General features: G+C 34.6%; 1 protein-coding gene across 1 annotated transcript in view; it reads right to left on the bottom strand.

Annotated features, from left to right (window-relative positions):
• The window catches only part of MMP16 (matrix metallopeptidase 16), a gene marked incomplete at both ends in the record, with an annotated part of 169,265 nt that overhangs the window by 20,006 nt on the left and 123,829 nt on the right, over window positions 1-25,430 (bottom strand). Inside the window, 2 exons of the mRNA XM_079533954.1 lie at window positions 15,851-16,068; window positions 18,917-19,078. Of these exons, the coding sequence (XP_079390080.1) occupies window positions 15,851-16,068; window positions 18,917-19,078 (380 nt within the window). The remainder of the gene's footprint in view (window positions 1-15,850; window positions 16,069-18,916; window positions 19,079-25,430) is intronic.

Raw genomic sequence — 25,430 nt, 5'->3', positions numbered from 1 at the left:
GGTCAAAAGGTCAAAAAGTAAAAACTAATGAAACTGACATTCTGTTGTGACTATTTAAATGTATAAAAAAAATCAAGGACAAATCTGTTGTGCAGCCAAGTCATCCCTTGATGTATCTGGTCAGTTTCACCCATGCTATGTGATTAAAGACATTTTCTAATTTGCTTTTTTTTTTCTTTTTATTTTTCCTTAGAATAATAAGAAATAGTTATTTCTACAGGTGGGCCTCTGTATTAATCTCTCAGAAGGATCAGGTGGAAGATTAGGTGGAAGAATCATTTGTTCATCTACTATTCACATCCTTCACATCCTTTGTGACAATGTTTCATGGGATTTACATTTCATTAAATAGTGGTAGGACAAGAAGTTCATCTGTTTTAGAGTGAACTGGACACAATTGAAGTATTCTTTATGGCAGTGTTTTACATTAGAAAAGGTGTAATTCTATTTTCTACAGTATGACAGCTCTGAAATGCTCAATATGAATCCAAGTACTCTGTGCATTTCCCTCAATATTCCAAAATATGCATACATATATTAAAAAAAAAAAAGAAAATAAACCCTTAAAACACTAGATCTTGTGCTTTAAATGTGCCCGAAGAGGCATTAAATTATTTGTTTGTTTCTTGTTTATTTATGTAACAGTTTTGGCGTAATTTATGCAGAAATTATGGAGAAATAACTTTTTCAAATGAATATAGTGAACATAGCTTATTTTCAGAGGCATCCATAACCTTGATTATAAATCTTTCAAAACAAATGCCTTCATGAGAGCCTTGGCCCTTCCCTCTCCGTGCTCAGGTGAGTGCATTGTCTAACTGCAGTAACTAACTAACACAATTTTTAAGTTATATTCTCTAACTTAATGACTGCTGTTGCCGTTAGCAGTGCAGATGAAAGCAGCAGTTTTATTATTAGTTTTAATATTTTTAATATCTTCTCTACATTCACACTAACAAATTTACACTATTACATATCAACAATTTCACTCTAAATGAGGCATCTCTTAAAACTGCTGTTAGTATTTGGTATTCACTTAAGAACACTTTGATCATATTCACAGAATTGCATAATAGCAGTGGTTGGAAGGAACATCTGGAGATCGTCAAGTCCAATTTCTCTTCTAGTGCAGATTGCCTATAGTAGGTTGCACAGGAAATCCAGGTTTTGAATATTTCCAGAGAAAATGACTGTACAGTCTCTCTGGACAGCTTGTCCCAGAGCTCTGTCAACCTTACAGTAATGCATTTCTTTCTCACATTCAGATAGAACATTGCCTCTTGTTCTGTCACTAGGCCCCACCAAAAATAGCTTAGCCCTGTCCCGTTGACATCCACCCTTTAGATATTTATAAGCACTGATAAGATCACTTCTAAGTCTTCTCCAGGATGACCCAGGGCTCAGTCATTCCTCATAGGGGAGATGCCTGTGGCTCTTAATCATCTCTTGTTCTGATTTCAGCTGGGAAAGAGTTGATTTTCTTCATATCTAGTATGATGCTATGTTTTGGCTTTGAAAGAAAAACCCCAGCTCTCCATTGGACTCTCTCAAGAAGTTTCCTGCCTTTATTGAACTGAAGAGCCCAGAACTGGAAACAGTACTTCAGGTATGACCTTACCAGGGCACAGTAGATGGGAAGGATAAATTCTCTTGACCTGCTGGCCATGCTCTTTCTAATGCACACCAGGATACTATTGGTCTTCTTAGCAACAAGTACACACTATTGGGTTTATGGTCATTGCTAGCTAAAACATTTGCTTAATATTAAATTTTGAAATGTGTCCCCATTTTGTTTCTGATCTACCCTCATTAGTAAATAGTGATTTCAATATATCCATTATTTTAATTCTTTCTGCCTTATTCAAATTTATATTTTATATTTTCTTCATTATCAATTTTTTCAGCTTTTTATAAAACGTTTTGATGCATATCCACCTGTCCTATTTTTCCTATGTAGACAGTAGCAATGATATTTATGCATTTCTTTGTATTTATTAACCTTCCCAGACACCCTGAAACAATCTAAAAAAATCTGTGAATATATACAGAATTCTTTCAGTTCTAGGAAAAACTATTACGTAGAATACTTTTAAATTATGTCACTGAGTCTTTGATTATCACCAGCAGATGGATGACACTAAACATGAAATTCAGCATTCTCAGATATGTAACAACACAATGGTTTGATCTGTGCTCGTTGTGAGAGAACACCACAAACAATATCATTGTCATATACTCAGAGAGCACTTAACTCTTCCTGGAAAGTCTTCCATACCAGAACTTTTCCAGTTAACCTATTCCAACTACAAGTCTAAAAGTGCCAGATCTTGCAGTATAGTGCAACTGGAGATGATAGGTTCAATGGCTTTTCTGATGTGTTCTAGAACATAGTAATGGTAACAAATCAATACAAGTCACGTCACTAATCTTGTATTATTGCCAACTTGATTATTCAGTCAAAGGAAAAAAAAAAAAAAAAGAAGCAACAACAAAAACAGCTATATTTCCTTTTGGTTTCTTTGTTCCAAACTGGATTCAGCATTTCAGTTCATTTTGATTTTGTCCAAAGTAAAAAAGACTTTGACTCCATGAAATGTTCCTACTGCCATATGATGATGATTCAATATGAACAAACAAACAGCCAGTCTTAAAAGAAGCACAATAAAATCCTCTGAAGACATTATATCTAGGCTTGCAGCCAGGAATCCTTGGAAAGCTCCCATTCGCTCTAATGCACTGCAAGTTACAGCACATGTACATGAAGTTCTGAACAAAACTCTTCATCCAACGAACATTAGGCATTAACAGAGCTGCTATTTCCCAGTAGTGACTGCACTTGGGAGTCTAGAAAAGTCTGTAAATAGTCTTGCACCCAATTCTTTTGCTTGTACATTTGGAGAGTTCTCATATAAGTCAATGAGTCTCAGGAGTTCATGGAATATTCTGCACTATAGAAAGATAAGGAACTGTACATTTTTAAGTAATAAAAATAAAATTGTCATTAAAAATGCAAAAAATATCCTGGTCTTGGAGGAAAAAAAGCGTTCTGATAAAGTATATGTTATATTTAAACTGCAAATATTTTTACAGTGTTGACTCAAATGGAAATAAGTATCATGTTTACATTAAAACACATGCCTCTCCAAATAATATAATTCAAAAAATTGATAGATTCACTATTCAAAGCATGTCAGTATATATTAGGGGCTAAAGAATGAAAAGGTTTAATTAATTGTTGCATATGAGGTGAGGATGTCTACTCTTTAGCTGTTCTTGTTTCTTTACAAATCATAGTATAAAACTGAGCTGGAATGGAAATTATGTTTCTGTGAGCCCTGCATTTATATAGGCTGTGTCAACACACTACCATTTTTCTAGGAAATATAGAATATATGCTGAATATCTTGTTTAAATGAGTCACAGATTTTCTAGTTACAAACATGTACTTTTTGGTACTTCTCTTACACTGATATTTTCTCCTCATAGTGCTATGGGAAACTAAATAACCAGCACTTACAATAACAGATTGCTAGATTAAATCCGGCATATACTTGAGCCTCTCTTCTGTTTTAAATATCATTGATAGTAATCTTGCAACTTCCTTCATCACTGAAGTCTGATATTGTTCATTGATTTAATCAGTCTGGAGAAGAGGAGGCTCAGGGAAGACGTTATTGTTCTCTATAACTACCTGAAGGGAGGCTGTAGTGAGCTGGGGTTTGGCCTCTTCTCTTGTGTAACTGGTGATAGGACTAAAGGGAACGGCTTCAAGCTGTGCCAGGGGAGATTCAGGATGGATGTTAGGAAATACTACTTCTCTGAAAGAGTGGTCAGGCACTGGAATGGGCTGCCCAGAAAGATGGTGGAGTCATCAACCCTGGAGGTGTTCAGGGAACCCTTGGACGTTGTGTTGAGGGACATGGTTAAGTGAGAACTATTGCTGATTGCTGGACAGTTGGACTGGAGGATCTTGCAGGTCTTATCCAACCTTCGAGATTCTGTGATTCTGTGATTGTATGTATACTCTCCACTTTTATTCAAGTTATCAAACTTCACTATTTCATTAAGAAAAAGAGTGCCAGTAATTGTGGACTACCTCTTCCCTTTAAATAAAGTTGTGATCAGGTTTTGAAAACCTATGAATAGATAGGATATTAGCATTAAAATATTTTCAAGATTATGTTCCCAACTGCACAATATTCCTTAGCAGTATGCTATACTGTCTTAACAACAATAGCATAGATCTAACAAAAAAAATATCTGCCAGAGAGGATCAAGCATATTGCCTGTAAGCTCAGGTAGAAAATTTAAGGTTATTTTTCCACATTTCTTTTCAATTTGTTTTTGCTGTTTATCTTGGGCCATAAGAAGAAAATAAGAAATATTTGGTTTTTCTGTCCTTACATTTTTCAATATAACTTTTATTTCTTTTTCAAAACCATATTTTACCATAGGAAATTGTTAGCTCCATATTTGCAAGGAATAGCATAAAAATAATGTAAAATGGTCCAGGACAGACTTATCTTTGCCTGGTCAAAAGAGATCAACCATTCTAATGAAATCAGGATAACTGGATTTTCTCTACCTCTGTCTTTATCACTTTATCACATGTAATATGATGCTTCACCATCTGCCTGAGGAGTGAGCGGATTACAGATATTTCTGAGTCATTGGGCTTTCCTCGAATATCAGAAATTCCTTAAGAGAATAAATCTTTATTTTTTCCCTCCAAACGCAGGGATTGATTCTGTGTGGAATTTAGGCTATGGGCCTAAATAACCAAAAGTTCACTGAGAATGCAAGAGACAACATAATCTGCTTCATCAAAGTTTCTAGATGCTGAAAGGGAAAACACTAAAAGAAGTCAAACAGAGAAATGATCTAGCCAAACCCATAAATCACTCACTTCTATCACTCTAACTCAGCTATCTATCACTGCCAATCCAAGGAGATTGGAAAAGTCCAAACAGAACACAAAAGGATTCACTTAGTGAAAAATAATTTTCACCCACATGAGTAAGACTGTGACCAGGACATGTCTGGAGATCATCTAGCATAATTTCCAGGTACAGTACATTGCTGGGCCTCTTCTGTAATATGCTTTTATTGTTCACTTTTATTTATTTTTATTGTTCCACATTTTTTCAACTGCTCATGAAGACAAGGGAGCACAAAACTATATCCAACTGTTAAACAACTGTTAACCAAAGCCACCTGTCACAAACTTATTCTTGATAGCGTATGAACACAGAAATTAGCACTCCAAATATTTTTATAGATGTATTAAAAGAATATTCATTGCTTTTATGCAGTGATCTTTGTACTCTAGAATATATTTTGACACAAGACACTTGTAAACAAAGTAAGAATGCATTTTATTTTATACCTCAATCTTTCTAAATGTAAATAAATTCTTTCTAAGCATATTTCTTTGTTCTTGTATTATTCACATTGGCCAAGGAAATCCTCTAATGAAATGCTCTAAAAGCAAAAAAAATCCCAACCTCAAAGACTAGTTATTGTAATTGAACAACTGGGGAGACAAGACTCTGAGACAGATTGAAACAAACTAGCTAATTGAATACATGGACTGAAATAACAAGTTGTTTGTAAATCATGAAATAGCTTTCAAAAGTAAGAAGTAACATCAAAACTATATGCAGGTCAAGGGACATGATTCTCCCTCTCTGCTCTGCTTTCATGAGATCCTATCTGAAGTACTGCATTCAGCTCCAGGGCCCTCAGCATAAGGACACAGTCCTGTTGGAGTGATTGTAGAGGAGGGCCACAAAGATGATGAGAGGGCTGGGGCACCACCTATGAAGAAAAGCTGGAGAAGCTATGTTTAGCCTGGAGAAGGGAAGGCTTTGGGGAGACCTTGTACTAACCTTCTGCTACTTAAAGGAAACTTGCAGAAAAGATCAGGAGGGACTTTTTTTTATCAGCAAGTGTAATTATAGTATAAGGGGTACTGGCTTTAATATAAAAGAGGACAAATTAGATACTAAGAAGAAAGTATTAAACGTGAAGGTGGTAAGGCAATGGAACAGGTTGCCCAGAGGAGTTGTGGACACCCCGTCCACAGACAGTTGGATGGGGCTTTGGGCAACCATTGTAAGACTGAGCAAAAGATTTCCCTGCCCATGACAGGGAAGTTGGAACCAGATGAACTTTGAAGGTCTATTCCAACAGGATGCATTCTGTGATGCTATGATTCTATGAGCTGAGACAGAGAGGTCCACACAAATCACTAAAAAGGAGCAAGACACACATACCAGGCCATAACCAAATTCAGCTTTTAAAATTATATGTGGATTTAATACAGGCTTCTTTTAAGTCAGTATTTCATATTGCTTAGTAAGTGAATGAAGCAGTAAGCTCTGATAAGCTGATAACTTATGAAAATAGGGGAAGACATGATTTAAGGAACTGTTTAGAGGAGTTATTTTGGATTCAAAGCACTGAACAGCTAAGACACTAATATATGCTGTTTGATCTCAGTTTAATGCTTGTGTTCTGTGAAACTGTGCTAACAACAAGCACAAAAAATATATCTTGGTACCAGAACTGGCTTTGAGTGCCATGCTGCAAGGCTAAGCAAGTCTTTTTGTCTATAGAGGTGGCAGGATTAGAAAAAGACTGCAGGGGTTTACACTGTATTCTGTGGGTGAACACATCTATTCTTGAAATGATCCAGTATTGATATTGACAGAAATGACCAAAGCGTAAAACAGACCATGGAGAGTCTCACATCCAGTGAAGATCAGCCAACAACAACATCAGCTGAGATAAAAAACAGATATAAAAATGATAGATATTTGATTGTCTTTGCATTCTCACTCAGATAGTGGAATTAGATCATAAAAGAATTGAAGGACTTTCTAACAGTGAATACGCGATGATGTAAATTAAATATGATTACAGATAAACTAGGAGTTTACAACTTAAAGCACTAAATGTCTGCAAAGGCTCTATCATGGTAAGATTGAGAAAAAACACTGCTATGGAGAAGGGGAAAGCACTGACCTCTTTTGTCAAGTGCACTGTTTGATCTAATAATACAGTGTTTTCTTCAGGATGTGTTTCAAATCATTACTTTAAACTGTTCCTGCCCTATTTCAATTTACGGACTGGGATGAGCAGTATGATCAAGTTTAATATTATATACCAAACCAGTTCTTGATTTCATATACTTAATATTACAAGCTAACGTGCTGCTTCTTGTGTTATTTTTCCTAATCCCCATTACTCAGTGCTCAATTTAAGTGGTGAAATCCTGATTCTATAATGATCAATAGAATTTTTTCTTGTTACTTTTAATTGGGCCAAGACTTTACTCCAAGGCAAAGAAGACCATACTTCATTGATGGCTTATAAAAAGGAAGAAAATACAGAATTTTATCTACTATAATTTTCTTATATTTCAGTAGATTTTCAAATTGTGAATAGTGCTTCACTGAATTACTGAAAAAAAAACAAGTATGTGGATATCATTCAATTATTTAAGACTTCAACTTCTTTATATTGCAGCACTTTGTACAAGAAACAACTAAGAACAAATGAGATTATTTTATTTTAATCTGTACTAAACTTTGTGTTGTTGATCCTTAACCTCTTGAATAGGCAATAAATAGAAAAGTAAATGAATAACTAAAATATAAATACTTCTTTTAATATAAAGCCTTAGCTGTAAATCAAAATTAAGCCAATTTTTCCAAGACTGGTCAATATCTTGCTAGGAAAAGCTTACGTTGCAATTTATTACAATGGTTTCCCAGAATCTTTACCTAAATTAGTTGAAAGATTACCATTTTATTCACCAAGAAATTGTAATTAATCTTTGAGCTTGGTGTTTCTGCATTTATTCCCTTTGGTTCCCCAGAGAGGAACCAAAGAGGTAGCCCCAATTAAAATGTAATATTAGTATTCCGTCACTTGCTGGTGGTACAAAATTGAAGATATGCCTCCATGTAATTTTAGATTTGTCCTTGCTGTGCTTGCTTTTGCAAATATTTTTTTGCCAGCGATGCTTTTTTTGCAATTCTCTTGTCAGTGAAATTTTTTTCATTGGTTCACTTGAACATCAAATCTCTGAAAATAGACAAATTTAAAAATTGAATACATTTTGTACTCTATTATTCCTTAGTGCTTTTTGTTAAGTGATTTCTGGTGTAGTAAAATAATAAGTGAAAAAGTAGTTGGGTCCCAGAACTCTCTTACTGTAATATGTAAATGCTGTGAAGAAAGTGTGGATGTTAATGGTTCATCATGAGAACAGAAGGAAACAGTACTTTAGTAAAGTGTTCTAGACCAGAGTATGACCCTTGAGAAGGATAGCAATTTCTCCTGAAAGCTGATACAGGGAAAGGAGAAAGGAGACAATATGCCTTGCACAATTTGAGAAGGTAGATTTTCCCCTTCCTATAGTCCTCCCAGGAGCCCCTCATGAACAGCAGCCACATATCCCTGTCTGCTGTCCCTGGCCTCTTCTCCTCACCCAAAGATATCAGTAAAAAATCAGACTCCTGACCAAATCTCACTACTTACTCCCTGTAAGGGCTGTACCCTAAAAGAAATGATGGATCAAATGGTTCTGGAACATGGATTGTTGAAACAATCACATTTCAGTGGATTCACAGCATCACAGAATGGCTGAGGTTGGAAGGTATCTACAGAAGTTTTGGGAGGTTTTCTGAAAAAAATGCTCAGTCCCTGTTTTCGAGGAGAGTGGGGAAAGTAAGTGATGAAAAGGCATTTTGCAATTCTATTCCTTAGTAATCTTCATATTTCAGTTCTACATAAAATCACAGAAGGGCTGACACTGATAGCACTTCTGGAGACCACCTCCCCTGCTCAAAAAAGAATCAGATAAAACTGGTTGCCCAAAGTTCGGTCCAGTCAGGTTTTGAGCAGCCCCAGAGGCTCCACAGATTCTCTGTAAGGCTTTAAAACAGGAAGGAATTTTTCTATGTTTAGATTGAATTTAACTTGAGTTTAAACAAGGCATTCTGTCTTATTTTTATCTCAGGGAAAATAAAAGTTCAAGCTGATGTCTCAGGACATCTGTTAAATCTACCCCTTTGCCCTGGGCTCTACTGTGATGTACATCATCTAAACATGCAGTGAAGAGATGGTCAAACAACAGGTACCATTGTGTCACTCAAAAAATAGCTTGAGGTGAAATAATAATATGTGTGTTGCAGAGCAGGGTTTATTTAAGGCAAGATGGCATGGACACTGACGTGTTAACAACATGCTAACATCATTTGCATTGAATGAAAGCATTGTGTGGTACACCATCAAGGGGCCTACAGTCAAAGACACCAGTGTCTAAGGGATGGCTGCTCTTCAGAAAAAAATCTGAACTACATTTGTAATGGAACTGTTTGGCCTGAGAGGACAGACTGTATCTAATTAAAAGCAAAGCACTTATGACAGACATGAGAGGAGCTCTCGACCATCTGCTTTGATGCTGATCAAATCCTTTCACACCATATCATTTGCCAATGAAAACAAAGCCTTCTTGGAAAAAATCATAATCTTCCATCTGACAAATCTAAAGCCCTGCTGAAGATACTGAGTCATGCATCCTTCTAAGGTCATACTTTGCAATAGGCCAGTACATGAATAATATGAGTATTATTAGCCAGATAGTACAGACTGATACTGTAACTGATTGTTCAAGTTGTTTATGAGTTTGAATAACATATAAATACATTACACTGTCACTTTTGTAAATAAATCCCTAATAATATGCGGTTGTAATTCTTTATATCTTTCTATAGATTATATTTATATGTGTAACAATATGCATATAGGTTAGTAAGTTCTGGATAATAAGTGTTGCTATGACTGGGTTCCCATCTTTTAGAGGAACTGTGAACAAGACAATTATTGTTAAAGGAAAGAAGGAAGGGTGGAGTTTAATGGAACTATTCTAGGCTGTGAAGATTATCAAAGGGCTGGAGCACCTTTCCTATGAAGAAAGGTTAAGGGAGTTGGGCTTTTCTAGCTTGGAGAAGGCTTGTTAAGACCATTCAGTACTTGAAGGGAGCTTATGAAAGGGGAGGACACTGAAAGGTTTACATAATGTTTGGAAAATATTTTACCATTAGACAGTTAAAGTACCCATATATTAAAGTACATAAATTATGACTATTCGGTAGTCATTTCATAGCTGAAAGCATTCCTGTGTTTTTGTCCTTCTTGATATTCTACAATTTGCATTGTGCCATAGAGTATCCATCCTGTACATTTACAATGGGCTTCATCTACTGTAATTCATTAAAGTCCCTACTGAATATTCGCTGCTTTTCTCTCTTCTTTTCAACATGGAGTCTGACATCTGAATAAAGCTGTCCTCCTCCCATCAGATTGTTCTTTCTAACATAATGATTTGAAAAGCATGGAGAAAAGAGTCTACTCTCTGCAGTCTTAACTTCTTCTCTGCAGTCTTAACTTCTTCTGACTTCCCACTCCTAATCTTTTGCAGCTGAGATGTCAAGTATTTTATCCTCTTAGATCCTCAAGTCTTTACTTCCATAGCTTCCTCTGCTAAACTTTCCCAGGCTGCAGCTGACAGACCAGACATCCACAGCATCACGTGATGAAAAACAGCTACACAAACAGTCTAGGACAGCTTTAAAAAAATATCTTTTCAAATGTGGAGTCAGGTCTCATATCACATTTACTTCTGTGTCTCTACATTCCTTCTGTCTCTTAGAAATTTTTATTAGATTACCAGTTATGATTAAGTAGTCAATGCTAAAACGCTTTAAAAAATCCTCTTGTGTTTACCACATAACAAGAAACAGGATTAGTAGTTGTTGTGGATTTTCCTTTTGTGTTTAACAGCATATTCTGTATAAATACAAATTCTGAAAGAGTTATTGAATGGCATCTATACTGTTATATGTGAAAGAAACTGCTGCCTAAACTGATGTCAAGAGGTAATGACAGCCTATTTGCCTTTGCTTGTTTGGCACATCAGAAACCTTTTTACAGTGGTTCTTAGCAAATGAAGAATTGGAAAACAATTTTCTGTAAGTTGTGGAAAAGTTACTGTAAAATAGTAAAACACAGAGTGTTGAGGCCTTCCTAAAAATCGTTTTGTTATTCTACCATCTGCAACACTAACATTTGAGAAGATATTTCTCTGAGCTGTAAATGTTCCTCCTCTGATGGACAAGCTTCTTTCTTGTACACTTTACATTTCAACGAACAGTCTAGCATATGGCAGTGGTTAAAGGTGCTATTCTTGAAGGAATGAGTTAACTTTTGCAACATGAATACTAAAAACATTATAGGTTATATTGGAATCGTTAATTTGTTTCTTAAAGAGTTAGCACTGAAGTAGAAAGTATCACTGTAATGTCTTCCATGAAGCAAAATTATTTGTCAAGGAGACGTAACTTGTCTCTCTAGTTTGCTTGTTTGACACATCTGGTGCTTGGATTTGTGAATAGAGGATTTTGTTACATTTAAAGATTTTGTTAAAATCAACTTAAAAGAAGCATAAAGAAGAAGTTAACAGCAGTTACACAAATGGTTGAAGCAGTACCAGAAGTAAATTTGTTGCCAAGGAACTATCAGCATGTACAGCCAAACACAAGCTATACACATCTCAAAAATAACAGAATAAAGAAGCAGTGTGGCTCTGCCCTCCTGTTTTGAGAGACAAAACTTTCTGTGCAACCACTGGACCTTCAGAAACTTTTTAAAAACTGTATAAAATGTTCAGAAGTTGTTAACATAAGTACCTTTACTGATAGGATATTCATCAAAATTCTTTTTTTCTTCTTTCTACAGAAGGCTGGAAAAACAGAACACAGGGAGAAATTGGAAATATATGTTGTAAACATCTGCACGAATGGATCTTTTCTGGTGTCCTTAAACAATGGGGTTTCTTTCATAAAGCAGTAACCCTAGTGGTACTTTCAGGAGACTTCAAGCAGAAGACAGGATTGTCAGATACCACTTATTTGCTACATACAATGGCTGAGAAGTTTTTTTCCACTAGATGCAGGCATACAGGCAGCATCATACCACTTTGCACAACTTTCCCTACTTGTTTTTCTCCATTTTTCAGCCATTTTCTATGACCCAGGAGAGTTCTAACCAAAAAGGGGGGAGAAAATTGCTGGAGGAGGAAACGCTGGAAATGAGAGTGTCAGCTAATACTAATTGCATTCAACATAATTACAGAAGCTAAATGGAATCCCAAGATAAAAACTTAGCACTGGTGAATTTTGGCATAGAAATTCTTGTTCTGATGGTAGCTTTCACCAGTTCAAGAACATTTTAAACAGTAACATTAATTGAAAGAACAACATACAAACTTCATACATTTTAAAATACCACTTAAGTCAATTCTTAAAGCCAATACTTAAAATACATGGACTTAAATTAATAGTTTTGGGTTTTAGCATTCTGTGTCCCCACGCTTTACTGCTAGCACAGACACGTTTAGGGCATGTAACTTAAAGAATTCAGGAAAATAAGTAATTTTGGAACAAAATATATGGCAGTATTCTATATATATTTGATGAAAACATAATTTTTTCCTTAAGATCCAATCATTTCTTACTATCTATATCAAGATAATTGATCTGCAAAATTCTAATGTTATTTGCTGAACTTCGGGGGAATCTTTGACAGGTTGATTGCTTTTACTTTTGTATTTACCAGTAATGTTACATAAAGAATAATTTCTATTTACTTCATTTCTCTAAAAACACACAAATTTTATCAAGTGTTACTATGATTGCCTTTTTGTCAAAGCAATGGCAAAAAAGAAGGATGACTGTAAATTTCATTTTTCCTTCTAGAAATCCTTCCAGTCCTCTAGAAATTAATATTGTTTGTCATCTACTACAAAAATCCACGGTATATCTCTAAGTGTTATCTTCTGTGCTTCAATTTTATGTTCAAATTAGAATTTAATTATTCAGACGACTTGCATTCTTCAACTCTATGGCTAAGCTCCCAAGCAATTTCAAGGCTTATTTAAACAAATTGAGCATCTGATTTTGAGACTGGCTCATGAGATATTCACTATTTTAATTTCGAAATTCATACGGAGCACGCATACCATTCAGAAAGCAGTAAAATTTGCAACTACACAGTCATTGCAAACCTGTGGATAAAAAGGAAGAAAGCAAAGGATATAATTTGATTAGCCTTCAACTTTATTAATTTTAACTCATTTGGGAACTATCCTGCAATAATTCTTCCACTGGAGGTCATAACTGTTCTTTAATTGTTTCCACCTGGTACAGTACTGCCATAAATCCCCGCTTCTTCTCCACCTCTCCTCTACCTGGCTCTTAGCTCATCTCCCCTGTCTTCCCAGACTTTCTTCATACTAGCATTAAGGGGCAAGACCAAGGAGGTTGATCTTTTCTGTTGTGTTAGAGCACAGAAATCCCAGCTTCACTTTCTCCATTGCTGGATGCTTTCCCTTAATTCATTCCTTATTTCAGTTTATACCTTTTGAAAATGAATTCCTGTTATTCTACTACAGCCTGATGTGCTCAGCTTTTACTTGTAACCTGCTTTCCCTCTCCCTGACATCTGCAAAGAAAAGTAGTAAAATAAGAACCATCTCTGACTTATCCAATTTCTTCCCTTACCTGCACCCTTGATGCTCCTTGTCATGCAAAGTAAACAAACATAAAAACAAAAACAAAAACAAACCAAATAAACAAACAAGAGAGCAACAGCAACAAAAAATTCCAACAATCTACCAGATAAACCAAAACACCAGAATACGCACACACACACACACACAAAAAGAAAAAGAAAAAAAAAAAAAAAGAAAAATAAATCCACAGTTAGCTGCTTTAGTAGACCAAAATCTTCCTTAGAAAATTATTTTCTGAACCAGAAAGTTAAAGCCTACTAATGCAAGTATTCAAAGACACTCAGACTACAAAGTCAGGATTTTTATACTTAACTAAATTCTACTGCTTAGCATGAGAACCGAAGTTAAGCCTTGCCATACTACCAGATACTCTGATGTTATTTTAAGGGACTGCTGGACTCTTAAAAAAATTAACCTGGAGAAATTTTATCTTTTTCTTCTCTTCATAACACTTTGCTTTTAAGAAAATAACAACCTAATTTTGGAGTCAGTCTCTAAACATAAAGCTTGTACACACTCTGATTCTGGTTGTTTCTTTCTAATATTTGTCCATGTTTCCTCATTCCAGTGTGGATTATGAATGAAGTTTTACCTGTTAGAACAAATAGGCAGTCTGCACACTAGCAAGCATATATGTGATAGAGTAAACATACAGTGTTAAGTCAATAAGCAGCTAATGCTTTTTGAAGAAAGTACAGTCTTTTCAGTCAGAATAGCAAAGAGTGATCAGTAATGATGGTCAATGTTATTTTTCCAGGTACACAGACTTGGCTAGACAGGAAATTTTGTGTTAGTGGGATAGCATTTCACTATTTATTGATTTATGTCTAAAATAAATGACAGTATTTTCTCTTGCTCTTGAGGAGGATGATATGAGATTGAAGTAGGTAGTTTAATATCCTGTTTAACGTCAAGTTAGAAAATGATTCTTTCTTAACCTTTGAGTTTTAGTCATAAAAGACTGATGATTCAGGACCTCCTGGAGTTTGAAGATGAAGCAAATGAAAAGGTCTGACATTCCCAGGGATGGAAAAATCCTTAGATCTTCATGGGAAAAATAAAATTTAAAAAAAAAATCCTGCTCACTCAGTTGTGAAGGTAGCTCAATAAGTTTGAATGAATTCATGTGAGGCTATCAGTAAATATCTTCTTGAGGTATCCTAAAGACAGTAAGAACTTAGACAGTGCTGCTAAAGAGATTAATCTGGAGCAATAATGCACATAAGAAGAAAACATGAGGGAAATGGATCCTCTCAGAAAGACCAACAAAAAACGTTGAACTTGGAGCTTCCTGTTTTAGGACAAATTCATATACACTTGCAGAAGAAAAAATTGCAATCCACTCATGTTGAATCATGTCAAGATTTACAAAACAAAGGTCCTACACTTCCTATTGCTGAAGCACATCTGGCACACAAAAAGTTCAAAATAAGAGATTATACTGTTGCATGTTTCCAGAATGTTTGCACTGCAAAATCTGTCAGCAAGTTTTTTAAGACACTGAATAATAAGGATTCTGTAATTACTCTTCAACACTGATTGCCTTCTGGATACAATATCCTAGATCATTCTCCTAAGATGGCTTTGATGTTCATGAGCCCAAGCAAACACCTTTTATCAAAAGGCTGCTCTTCAGTTCAGTTTGTTTAGCTCAGTTTGTTGCATATACTGCATATATCAGCTTAGAGATAGAATATGAATGGAAATAGACAATAACACATCTGCAGTAAATTTTTGTGTATTTTTGTGACAAAGACTTTATTTAGGTACTTCCTTTTTAAGTGACTGACCTAATTGTAAATCTGATATTTTATTTCCAGTCAAAATAAAAACAAAACAGAATTAAAGACATACAGTATCTACTGTCTGGACGTGGCTGTTTTCCCAACAGAGTCATTCTTACCACCTCCTACTTATGAGTTATGCTTTTTTATCTCTTCATAACATGCAGAATTTATTTACCTTTACATTTTGAAGCATTACAGTTTCTGCCGACATGTGCATTTTCCCAATTTAGAACATTACAGCAGCCGTCTGCTAGATGTTTAAACCATGTGTATATTTACTTTTTAATTTCTTTCTCAAACTTTCTAACTGCAAGAAGGCTGGGAAAGTGGAGTCATGGTGAATGAGATCTTGCTTTTAAAAAAAAAAAAAAGAATAAATGCAGACAGTTGAAGTAACACTGAAAAATTCACAGCCTCCTACCTTGAAAACAAACATTTCCCGGCGAAGAATAGCCAAAGTGTTGAAGTTCCCATCACAGATGTTAGGTTTGGCCCCAGGATAGGAAGGTTTGTCACCAGTGGGTGGCCGGGGAGGCTTAGGTTGTCTGTCATTTTTCCGTGGGTCTACTGGAGGGATCGAACGATGAGGTGGCACTGTTGGCAGAGGTCTTGTTGGTGGTGGGATCCTGTCAGGTGGACCTTTAAAAATGGCAGCAAGATGTAATTTATTTGCCAATCAGTGACATTTCAAGAAGGAATAGAAAAAGGAATGAGAGAAACAAACAAAAAAACTAAGCAGTGTAAAACCTCCAGTGGAAGGGAAATAAAAAAAGTGATCTGCCACTCCCATGCTGTTAAAGGGTCTAATAAAGGTGTGCTACAGAACTAAGACATTAATGAAGAAAATAATTATTTTTCACTATTCAGTATCATTCTTCCAAAAATCTGAAAAGGATGCACATTCCACTATCATTTCAGATGAGAAGTAATTCATTGGATACCAGCTGAATAAGAAATTTTAAGACCAAATCATTGCCTATTTAATGAAATAATGAACCCTTTCCTAATCAAAACATCGTCAACCAATGTTTTCAAGTCATCTTTTTTCTTCTACCTATCAATTCACATATGCCTGTATATACCTATATAATTACTGCTGACCCAATTTGTAGGCATATTAGTGTCTTTTTCAGGATACATTCCTAGCTTTCCACAATACTCCTTGCTATGTCTAAATGTTCTTGAAACTGGAATTCAAATCACAGGCATCCACATAAACAAAGACTCTAATTCACAAATTTTCTACAAAGTTAAATTAATTATGTCTAATTTTAAATTTCCATTTGTCAGTGATTTTAACAAAGCTAGACACCTAGTGATTAAAAGAATTTCTGAAGATAAATTGAAAAGGAATAACTAAAACAAAAATTAAAAACTAAAACTAAAACTAATTGTATAATATTTTAAAACCCTTTTTCTTCTAGCAAGCACATTTTTGTTCATAATATACGAGGAATTGATGGCAAATAAGTGTCCCACTCATAAGTTCTCTGTTCAAAAGTCAAAGGGCCTTCTCAGGCAAATGCTTTTTGTAATTCTAATGGCATAATGCTTTACTTTCATTTCAGTTTATCTTTCCCTTTCAACATGTATTACTACATTTACTCATGTTTTCTATGTATAAAGAGAGAGGAAGCTCCCATTGGAACAGTGATATTTCTGGAAACAAGATGAATGTGCTAATTTAGCTCATTCTATTTTGCCCTGCCTTCAAATCATTTAAATACACAATCAATTTTGATTTCAAAATATAAACATAATTTGCATGACTAGGTTCAGAAAGACATTTGAACAATAAGAAAACCCTAAAACTGCATAAATGGCCTTTGAATTTCTGGTATTTATTCAAAATAAGCATAGTTTTCTGAGAAAAATATTGACTATATAAGGAAATGGTAAACTCCGTGAATGGTTGTCATCCAATTTAATAGCATTTATTTCATTCACAGTTTTAAAATTTGCGGCATTTATAATTTACAGTGAATAATGGTGTTTGGAGGAAAATTGCAGATCAAAGTAATTATTTTAATAGGTATGACATTTTTATTGTCATACGATTCCCTATCATTTCATTTTAAAGGGAGCAAAGGAATCAGTGTGCAGTAGCAAATGGTGGAAAGATTGTAACCCCAAACCAAAGTTTTTGTATGCTATTTGCTAGTGATGTCAGATATTACTTCCCAGGGGTAACACACTTCTCCAAATGTATAGCCCACAGCTGTTAGAGCTTAGTGGTTAGTTTTTGGCAAAGTATTGGTGTCTAGCCTTTACGTCTAGACTACCAACTGAGCTCATGAGAAACAACCTTCCCTTTAGCTAATCACACAGGAAAAAACAACAAAAAACTTGCTAAGCCAATCATTTTTAAACTACTATTTAAGCTTTATGAAAACATATATCAGTGCTTGCTAATATGATATTTATAAAGCTTGTTAATATAAAACTTAAAACAGTGGTAGGAAAGTTCTAATTAGCAGTACTGTTTTTCTCTACCAACATAGGTGGCCTTCGTAGCAGTACAGATGAGTAAGGAATGGACCTAATAATATTCAGTTTAGCTTCTAAACTGAAAGAAACCTTGAGCACAAAACTAAATCTGATACAGAATGAATTGGAGAATATTAAACAAGGTAGGTCCAAATTATACATACTGGATGCATGGCATAAATAGACTATACAGATATCTCAATATAGATAGAGGCAGAACAGTTTTTTCATTGTAGGAAAATGCATATTAAAATAAACAAATCAAACAGCAGCAACAAAAACTTCCAACTGCTTAATAAATATCTACAGAATCAGTTTTTTAAAATCAGGAATAAAATTATGGCTTTGGAAATGCCAGAAACAATAATACAGGTATTAATTTTAGATTCAGCCCATAGACAGAATAAAGGTATTGCTTTGGTTTGGTTTCATTTACAATTTTCAGTTACTTTGCCTTCTCAAGTTCATGCAGAATTCATTTCTATACTTGTTACAATGAAGGGTTTTTTTAGACCTCAAAATCGATCTATTCAGGGAACTATTTAATTATTGATTATATTTATATTATCAATTATAATTAATGATTATTCCCAATCATTTGATAACTGAGAAGTAGTCAATTCATACTACTATATGTGTTTTTAGTACTTCAGAAATAAGCTCACTATGGTTGAAACTTGCATGCCTTAATATTTTAAAAGATCAGAATTCTTTCGCAGATATTTTCCTTATGGTCTTTTAGAACTTTTAAGATTACCATTCCAGCTGAGTGCAAATTTGAATGCAAATTATGAACAGTTAGAAACCAAGTAAAACCAAGTAAAAGTAACCAAGCAAAAGAGCTTCACCATAATCTTTGGCCATCACAGAAAGAAGATTTTGGGACAGCAAGTGGCAGAGGATGCCCCAACAGTTTTTTTTTCAGAGATGGTGTGAACAGGAGATTCTCAACCATTCTTAAGCAAAAATGTTCAAGTTTCCTAATTAAAACGAGACATACCATATATCTTCTGGATGCCCTGTAAATCATCATTAGGTAGTTTGAAGTTGTCAGTTTCCATATACTGATAAAAAGGAGCCATAATTGCTGTGGGATCATTAGAGTGCTCCAAGCCCAGAGCATGTCCCAGTTCATGCACAGCAACTAGAAATAGATCATTTCCTATGGAGAGAAGAAAGGGAAACAGTCTTTGAATCTGTGAGTATAGTAAAATAAATAACACAAGTGGAGCACTCTTCACTTGAAAGACATTTTCATTGAATTTGATTTTACTCATTGATACTTAGCAAATCATGAAGATAATTGTTAAAAATTGTTAATTTTTATTGTTGTTACATGTTATATATGATATGCTTATAGATACCACAAGTGTGCTTATTTATTTAGCTAATGCACATAATTAGGACAACATTCAAGTGCCATAGCTGGCATCTAATCTTGTGTATAACTTTAGATATAGGTTTATGGTGTAATTAGCCTAAGCGAAAATGACTGCATCAAGATGTAGTTCCAAAAGGTAAATATCCCTGCTGTGTGTAGTTAACTTTATAAACTGAGAACTACCTATGTGGGATGGACCCTACAGGGAACTTAGTCATTCAAATGCTTGCAGTCAGGCCCCTGCTGATTATTTGCACATGTTGTCCACTTCTGAATCACCACAATTGAAATACCAATGTGGAAAATATGGATGTCTTGCTGTCCTTCTCAAAACAGAATATATATAGATCTAAACAATCAAATGTCAGACTCATGCTATAGACTCATCGCACACTTTAGTTTTTCCCTTCCAAAAATATACATTTAATTTTTATTACAGACTATTGGAAAAATTAGAAATGTTAGAAGTTTCACCGTAAACTCTGAAAAAACAAATTAAAGTCAATGCAACTGTTTCTATAAAAGTTTCAGAGTTAGACCTCTATGGTATTCATTTTTATTCATTATGTCTTCAGCATATCATTTCATGAGTCTTTTGTACAGATTCTGACTATAGTCAATTTGTAACAGACTTTGGAAAAAAGTTTTTCACATCCTGGGTATTGCTCATTTTCATCACTTAGGAATAGGAGGAATCATTCCTCAGAAGTGTGTTCCTGTCTGACTGACAAGAATTTTTCTAGATAACCATCTTATGCTGAACTTTTAGAAGGCTGGACATAGGTGAAAGGGGTAACAGGGTCCTAACCACGGTAGGTAGTTTTTGTTGAAATACCATTATAAGTGGTGAAAAATGAAGTAGCTTATTCTGTGGCCTAGTACAGAACTGTATATTAGGATGAGAAAATAAATATTCAACATTTACTCATATTCTACATTCTGTACAATCTTTGGAGGTAGATAGTTAATTCCCACTGCTAGCACTAGAATTCTAAGAATTATTATAATACAATAATAATGGTAAACACTGGATTTAGGAAATATATATATATGTATCAATTTATAGAACCTTGAAGTTATAGTTGACAGCATTTCAATTTTTCAAGTGTCTTCTCTTGCTGACATGAAGAAATAAACTTTCTCCCAGGTACATACGAACAGAGAAACACTTGGCAGTAGATAACTTAATGATATACGGAGACATGCTGATGTTTGAAAAATAAATGTTTGATTGAAAGCTTGGAAATAGTCATAGCTAAAACTCTGTTCTTAGTTGACAGTCTTTTCATGCCTTTCTGATTCTTAATCCAGAAATATGAAAACTAAATGCTTATGCTTTTTTATCAGTATAACTGTGAAGAAAAAAATCACATCTTTCAAAAATTAATCTGACATAATATGCATTCAGAAATGAGAAGAGTTTATCCTATCATTTATAATTATGGGTTTTCAGATTAAATACTTTCTCAATTATCTATATATATTTGATGCAGTTCTTTATATAGCAAAGAAGATTTTTAGTGCACTGTTGTAATAGGCTTGAGGAGCTTGACTGTCCCTGTCAGGAGTGTTTTTGATACCTGAATTTGCCCTTCTATATCCAGTCAAATCTGATCTTGACATCATCTCATATGAATAATCCACAGCTTCTGTAGTTAACCTTAGCATTATAAGTGACACACAGGAGCAAATCTGTAAAGGCATTAATTCACTCACAGTGAAATAATTAAAATCCCTTAATAACAATAAATTGATGAAAAGACATGAAGGAAGAAGATGTTACTGTGCCATAACCATTATATTATGACAAGGCTCACAATTCTTTTCTGAATTTTATGAAAGTTAGAGTTTCAGCGTAAGTTTATTAGAATGAATAATTTATGTGGCATTAAATTGTATAAGATTGAACTTCCTTTTCCTCATCACTTGTGGCAAAAAGCTAATTCCTCTTTGACCTTGGTTTCTCTCATCATAGTTAAGAATATTAACTGGTCTTAGTCTTTGTATCAATAGTTAAACTAACAAGTTGTACACAGCACTTATTGAACTATTTTCACATGGTTTCAAATTGATATTTGATTCTACCACAAGGTTACACTGGTCAATATCAATAAATTAAAGAATGTTTTACACGTGGTATTCAACTCTACTATTCAACGTGAGGAACTGGGAGGTGAAATTGTAACAATTTCTAAAATTTCACAATACCACACTTAATAAAATAGCCTTGGAAGCATCTACTTCTTCACTCTAATTGTGCCACTTTTATGCAATGCATGAACGATCAGTAGATTTTTAGGTTCTTAGTCTACAATGTGTCCTTATAGAGACCTCCAGAAATTCCTGTATCTTGTTTCATGCTGACCTTGAGGCCCCTTGAATTACATAGTGAAAAGGAAAAAAATAAACACACTGTGATCTAGTGGCATATTTTCTTTCCAGGATGATATGTAATGTTTGTACAGCAAGGTACCTCCAAATTACTTCTAAGTGATAATGGGACTATGTCAGAAAACAGGTGTTACACAAAGGGTGGCCATTTATCTTTCTTCCTACATCTTTTGGGTGGGGTTATTAAGCAAGAATAAAATAATAAATATTCAGCACCTGCTTGGCCCTCCTCTCCTCCCCAAGGAGGCCCTCCTTAGTTATATAGCCTAAACCCAAAACAGAAAAAGGGACTGTGATAATTTCCAACTTCTGTAATGCAACATGTAGACATCAGGGGAGCCATAAAACGAGGTAAACCAGAGGCAGAGCAGCCCTTGGAGGAAGCAAATAAGGAGAAAAGGAAGAAGGTCACAGGAAAAAGCTGGGAGAATAATATTCTTGCCTGGGGTGACAGAGTAATTTAACAGGGAACATATTTTCTACTTATAGTCAAATAGACCCATTATTCATAATAATTTCCATCAAGAGTCATGATTGTCTCCAGGGCATCCTGAATTTAAACTGACCCAAATAACTCTGTGCAGTTGAAACTGAAGTTTAAACCAGTTCAAGATGTGCTGCATGAGACCACTGCAGGTAAGACTCACTACTGACATAGTTTCTATCCTCTGTCTCTTGTATATAATCAGATTTCTACAGTCCAGCAATAATTACTCAGACCCCCTTTGATTTTGAAAGCAGACTTGCCTTGAGCATCACAGTGTTACTATTACCGCTGAGAGCGCTCCTTCTTTCTCTCCAGACTGCATAGAAGAGTACTAGTGACTTCAAGGTAGATAAAATATATAGTTCCTTGGTCAGTGTTCAGAGAAAGATGAAGTGCACAGGCAAGTGAATATTCATATCAACTCTGTCTACCATATTGGCATTGGGTATCTTTTTTAAACACTTGCAGTCCCTGCTGTTGAATGAGAGAATCACAAATGATTCTATTTATCATTATCCAAGTAAAAAACACATATTTCAGTCTACTTGTTAAAATGAAGCACTATCTCAAAAATTTAAAAAAGTCATGAGTAGCAGTTAAACTACATGCAGCCATGATGGCTTTTAAACTAGAAGCTGCCACTTCAGAATATACAGTGGTGAATATTCATTGTGATAATCTCAGTTATATCTTGTTATATTTCTCGACAAAGCAGAAGAGAAATATTTCAAAATATATTTCGTAAGTATGAAATATCTGCATCTCTGTTCTTATGTTATTAGTATAGGGATTTAGAATAGACAGGCTATAGGTTAAAACAGATTGTGATTGTTTTTCTTATTCTACTCAGGTTTGATTTCAGAAAGAAAAAAATACTGTGTGTAAGGAACTAAGGCAAAATGATTATTTTTATACTGACACTTTTCTCTGAGGCTATAAACTATTTTAGGCACTAAATCTGCCTGACTTTACAATCACTGCCCAAACTCGAGAATATAAATATGTATTAATATATCAAATATTCAACAGCCAACACTGTGGAGCATGGTGTACAGAGAAACTAATAGCTAATACACCATTTTTTCATGTCTGCGGAGAAAATAAAGCCAATATGTTTGTCCACAGCAAGCTATAAATAAATGCAAGTTCTGGAGACATTATTTCCTGTTTTAATTGGTATATGAGCTTAATTTAGATAAGTAATGCCTTAATGGCTTAGCAACCCTTAGATTCATGTCTTGGCCATCTTTTTGGTGTAACACTAAATGACACCCTAGGGTTTGTCACTTGTTTTTTCTTGGCATGTGACAGTACATGCTACATACTGTTACAACATATTGCGAGCTCAAAGGTTCTCAGAGGCTTAAATGTCATATAACCTAAATTCTGACAACTTCTATATCCAGAGAAATACATAAAGAATCTAGAGGCTGAATTTCAAATGAGAAACAAATTGGAAAACTACCAAAATATTTTATACACTATTTTGGTTATTTTTACAAAGATTATTCTACTTCATTTTTCACACGATACAGATAGAAGATTTCAGATTAAATCCATGTGAATATGAAACGTTCATCTGTACTTCTGTTGCAATTCTGTTAAGAACAAGGCAGTACCCCAAAATCAACTTTGTTGTTCATCAGAAAATATTATATGTTGCCAATGAACTTGTCTGAAGTTTGTACACTTCGCATTTCCAATAATATCTTCATTCATACCACTGACTCACTAAACAAAAGTTACTAATCCAAACTTGCTGAAAAGCTGCTAAATTTTGAAAATATCCTTCCTGTGCATAGCACACAGGAAAAAAATTGAAGTTGTATATCTTTGTTATTATTTCCAGAGAGTACAGAATTTCTAATGTGATATTTCAACAGTGATAAAAGAAGATTCTTTTTCTCTGTGACCTTAGCACAATACAGCATATACATTATGTATGTACTTACATAAACACAGTATATGCATGCTATATAGAGAGTATACATGATCCTAAATATAAATCATAGGCATACTCTTACCCAAATAAAGGTGCCACATTTCCCAGCCTAAAAAATCATATGTCATTGCTTGATGTTATCTCAGACTTTTATCAGACATTGAAATTCAGTAGTTTTATGGTTGTCTAGGGAAGAATTTTTTGTGAAATGGAAGAGCTGAGATGATGTAGTATCTTTGAGAAAATAAGAGTAAAACTTTTTTTAAAATGCATATTATAGTGTATTTAATTTCTATGTGGATTTAATGTACTTATTTTGTGCACACAGTGTATTTTCAACAACTCTTTTTAGCCATTTTTCCACTGTGATAAAAATGAGTGATATACAAATGTATTACTTTTACTTTGTTATTATGTTACATAATATATATCACAAAGTATTTGAAAATTGATTTACTGATGTGAGTAATTTAGAAACAAGCAGTTCATTATACACAAAGAATACTTAGGGTATAATTTAGTATACTTACACCCATGTGTACATTTCTTTTAAAAATATTCTATTTTAAACAGACCAATACTATTGTGAAATTTAAACATGCTTGTTTGTAGTTTGGCAAGGGAATATCTCTATAGGCAGGACTATCTTAGTGACTCAGTCAATGATCATCGCTGAGATTTGCTAAAGACATGTGAGTTGTGTATGCCCTTTCAGCCAGTATTGTACTGGTTCTGCATATCGTGGGTATAATATAGTCAGGATGCTGATCAATAACATCTTTGAATGGAGCCCACATATAGGTCAGCCTCTGCTTTAGAAGGCAGGACATGCAGAAACTAAGAATTTCTGCTTTATTACTTTACTGCTTTATTACTTTATTACTAGTCTCTCGGTTGCTCTGAAAGTAATGTCCGTTATTTATTTTCATTTTGACAGATACAAAAAGCAAAAATATACTACTTGATAGAACAAATTCTCAGCTGCAAAACAGTTTTTCAACAGTCACCACCTTTAACTATGTATTTTCACCATCCACAAACAAGAGGCTGCAAACTGTGCTTGTAAAAATCTACACCAGCACAGGTGACCAACTGTTGCTGTTGCCACTGCTGAAACACAGCACCCATCACCTTACTGTGTTAACAACCACTGTTTGTTTTTCATAAATCTTCAGAAAGCATTAATAAAAGTTAATGATTGCCATTTTTTTCCACATGGAGGAATTCAATGACACACCTTTACTTTATATGCACTTTCATGTCAGATGCCATTTGGTCAGACTGCCCCCCTGCTGTCATCGGTCATAGGGCAA

Source organism: Tetrao urogallus (assembly GCF_951394365.1).
Source record: "Tetrao urogallus genome assembly, chromosome: 3".
In the NCBI taxonomy this organism is placed as follows: domain Eukaryota; kingdom Metazoa; phylum Chordata; class Aves; order Galliformes; family Phasianidae; genus Tetrao; species Tetrao urogallus.
The sequence above is the reverse complement of the archived record's forward strand: the minus strand, read 5'-3'. Positions and strand labels throughout refer to the sequence as shown.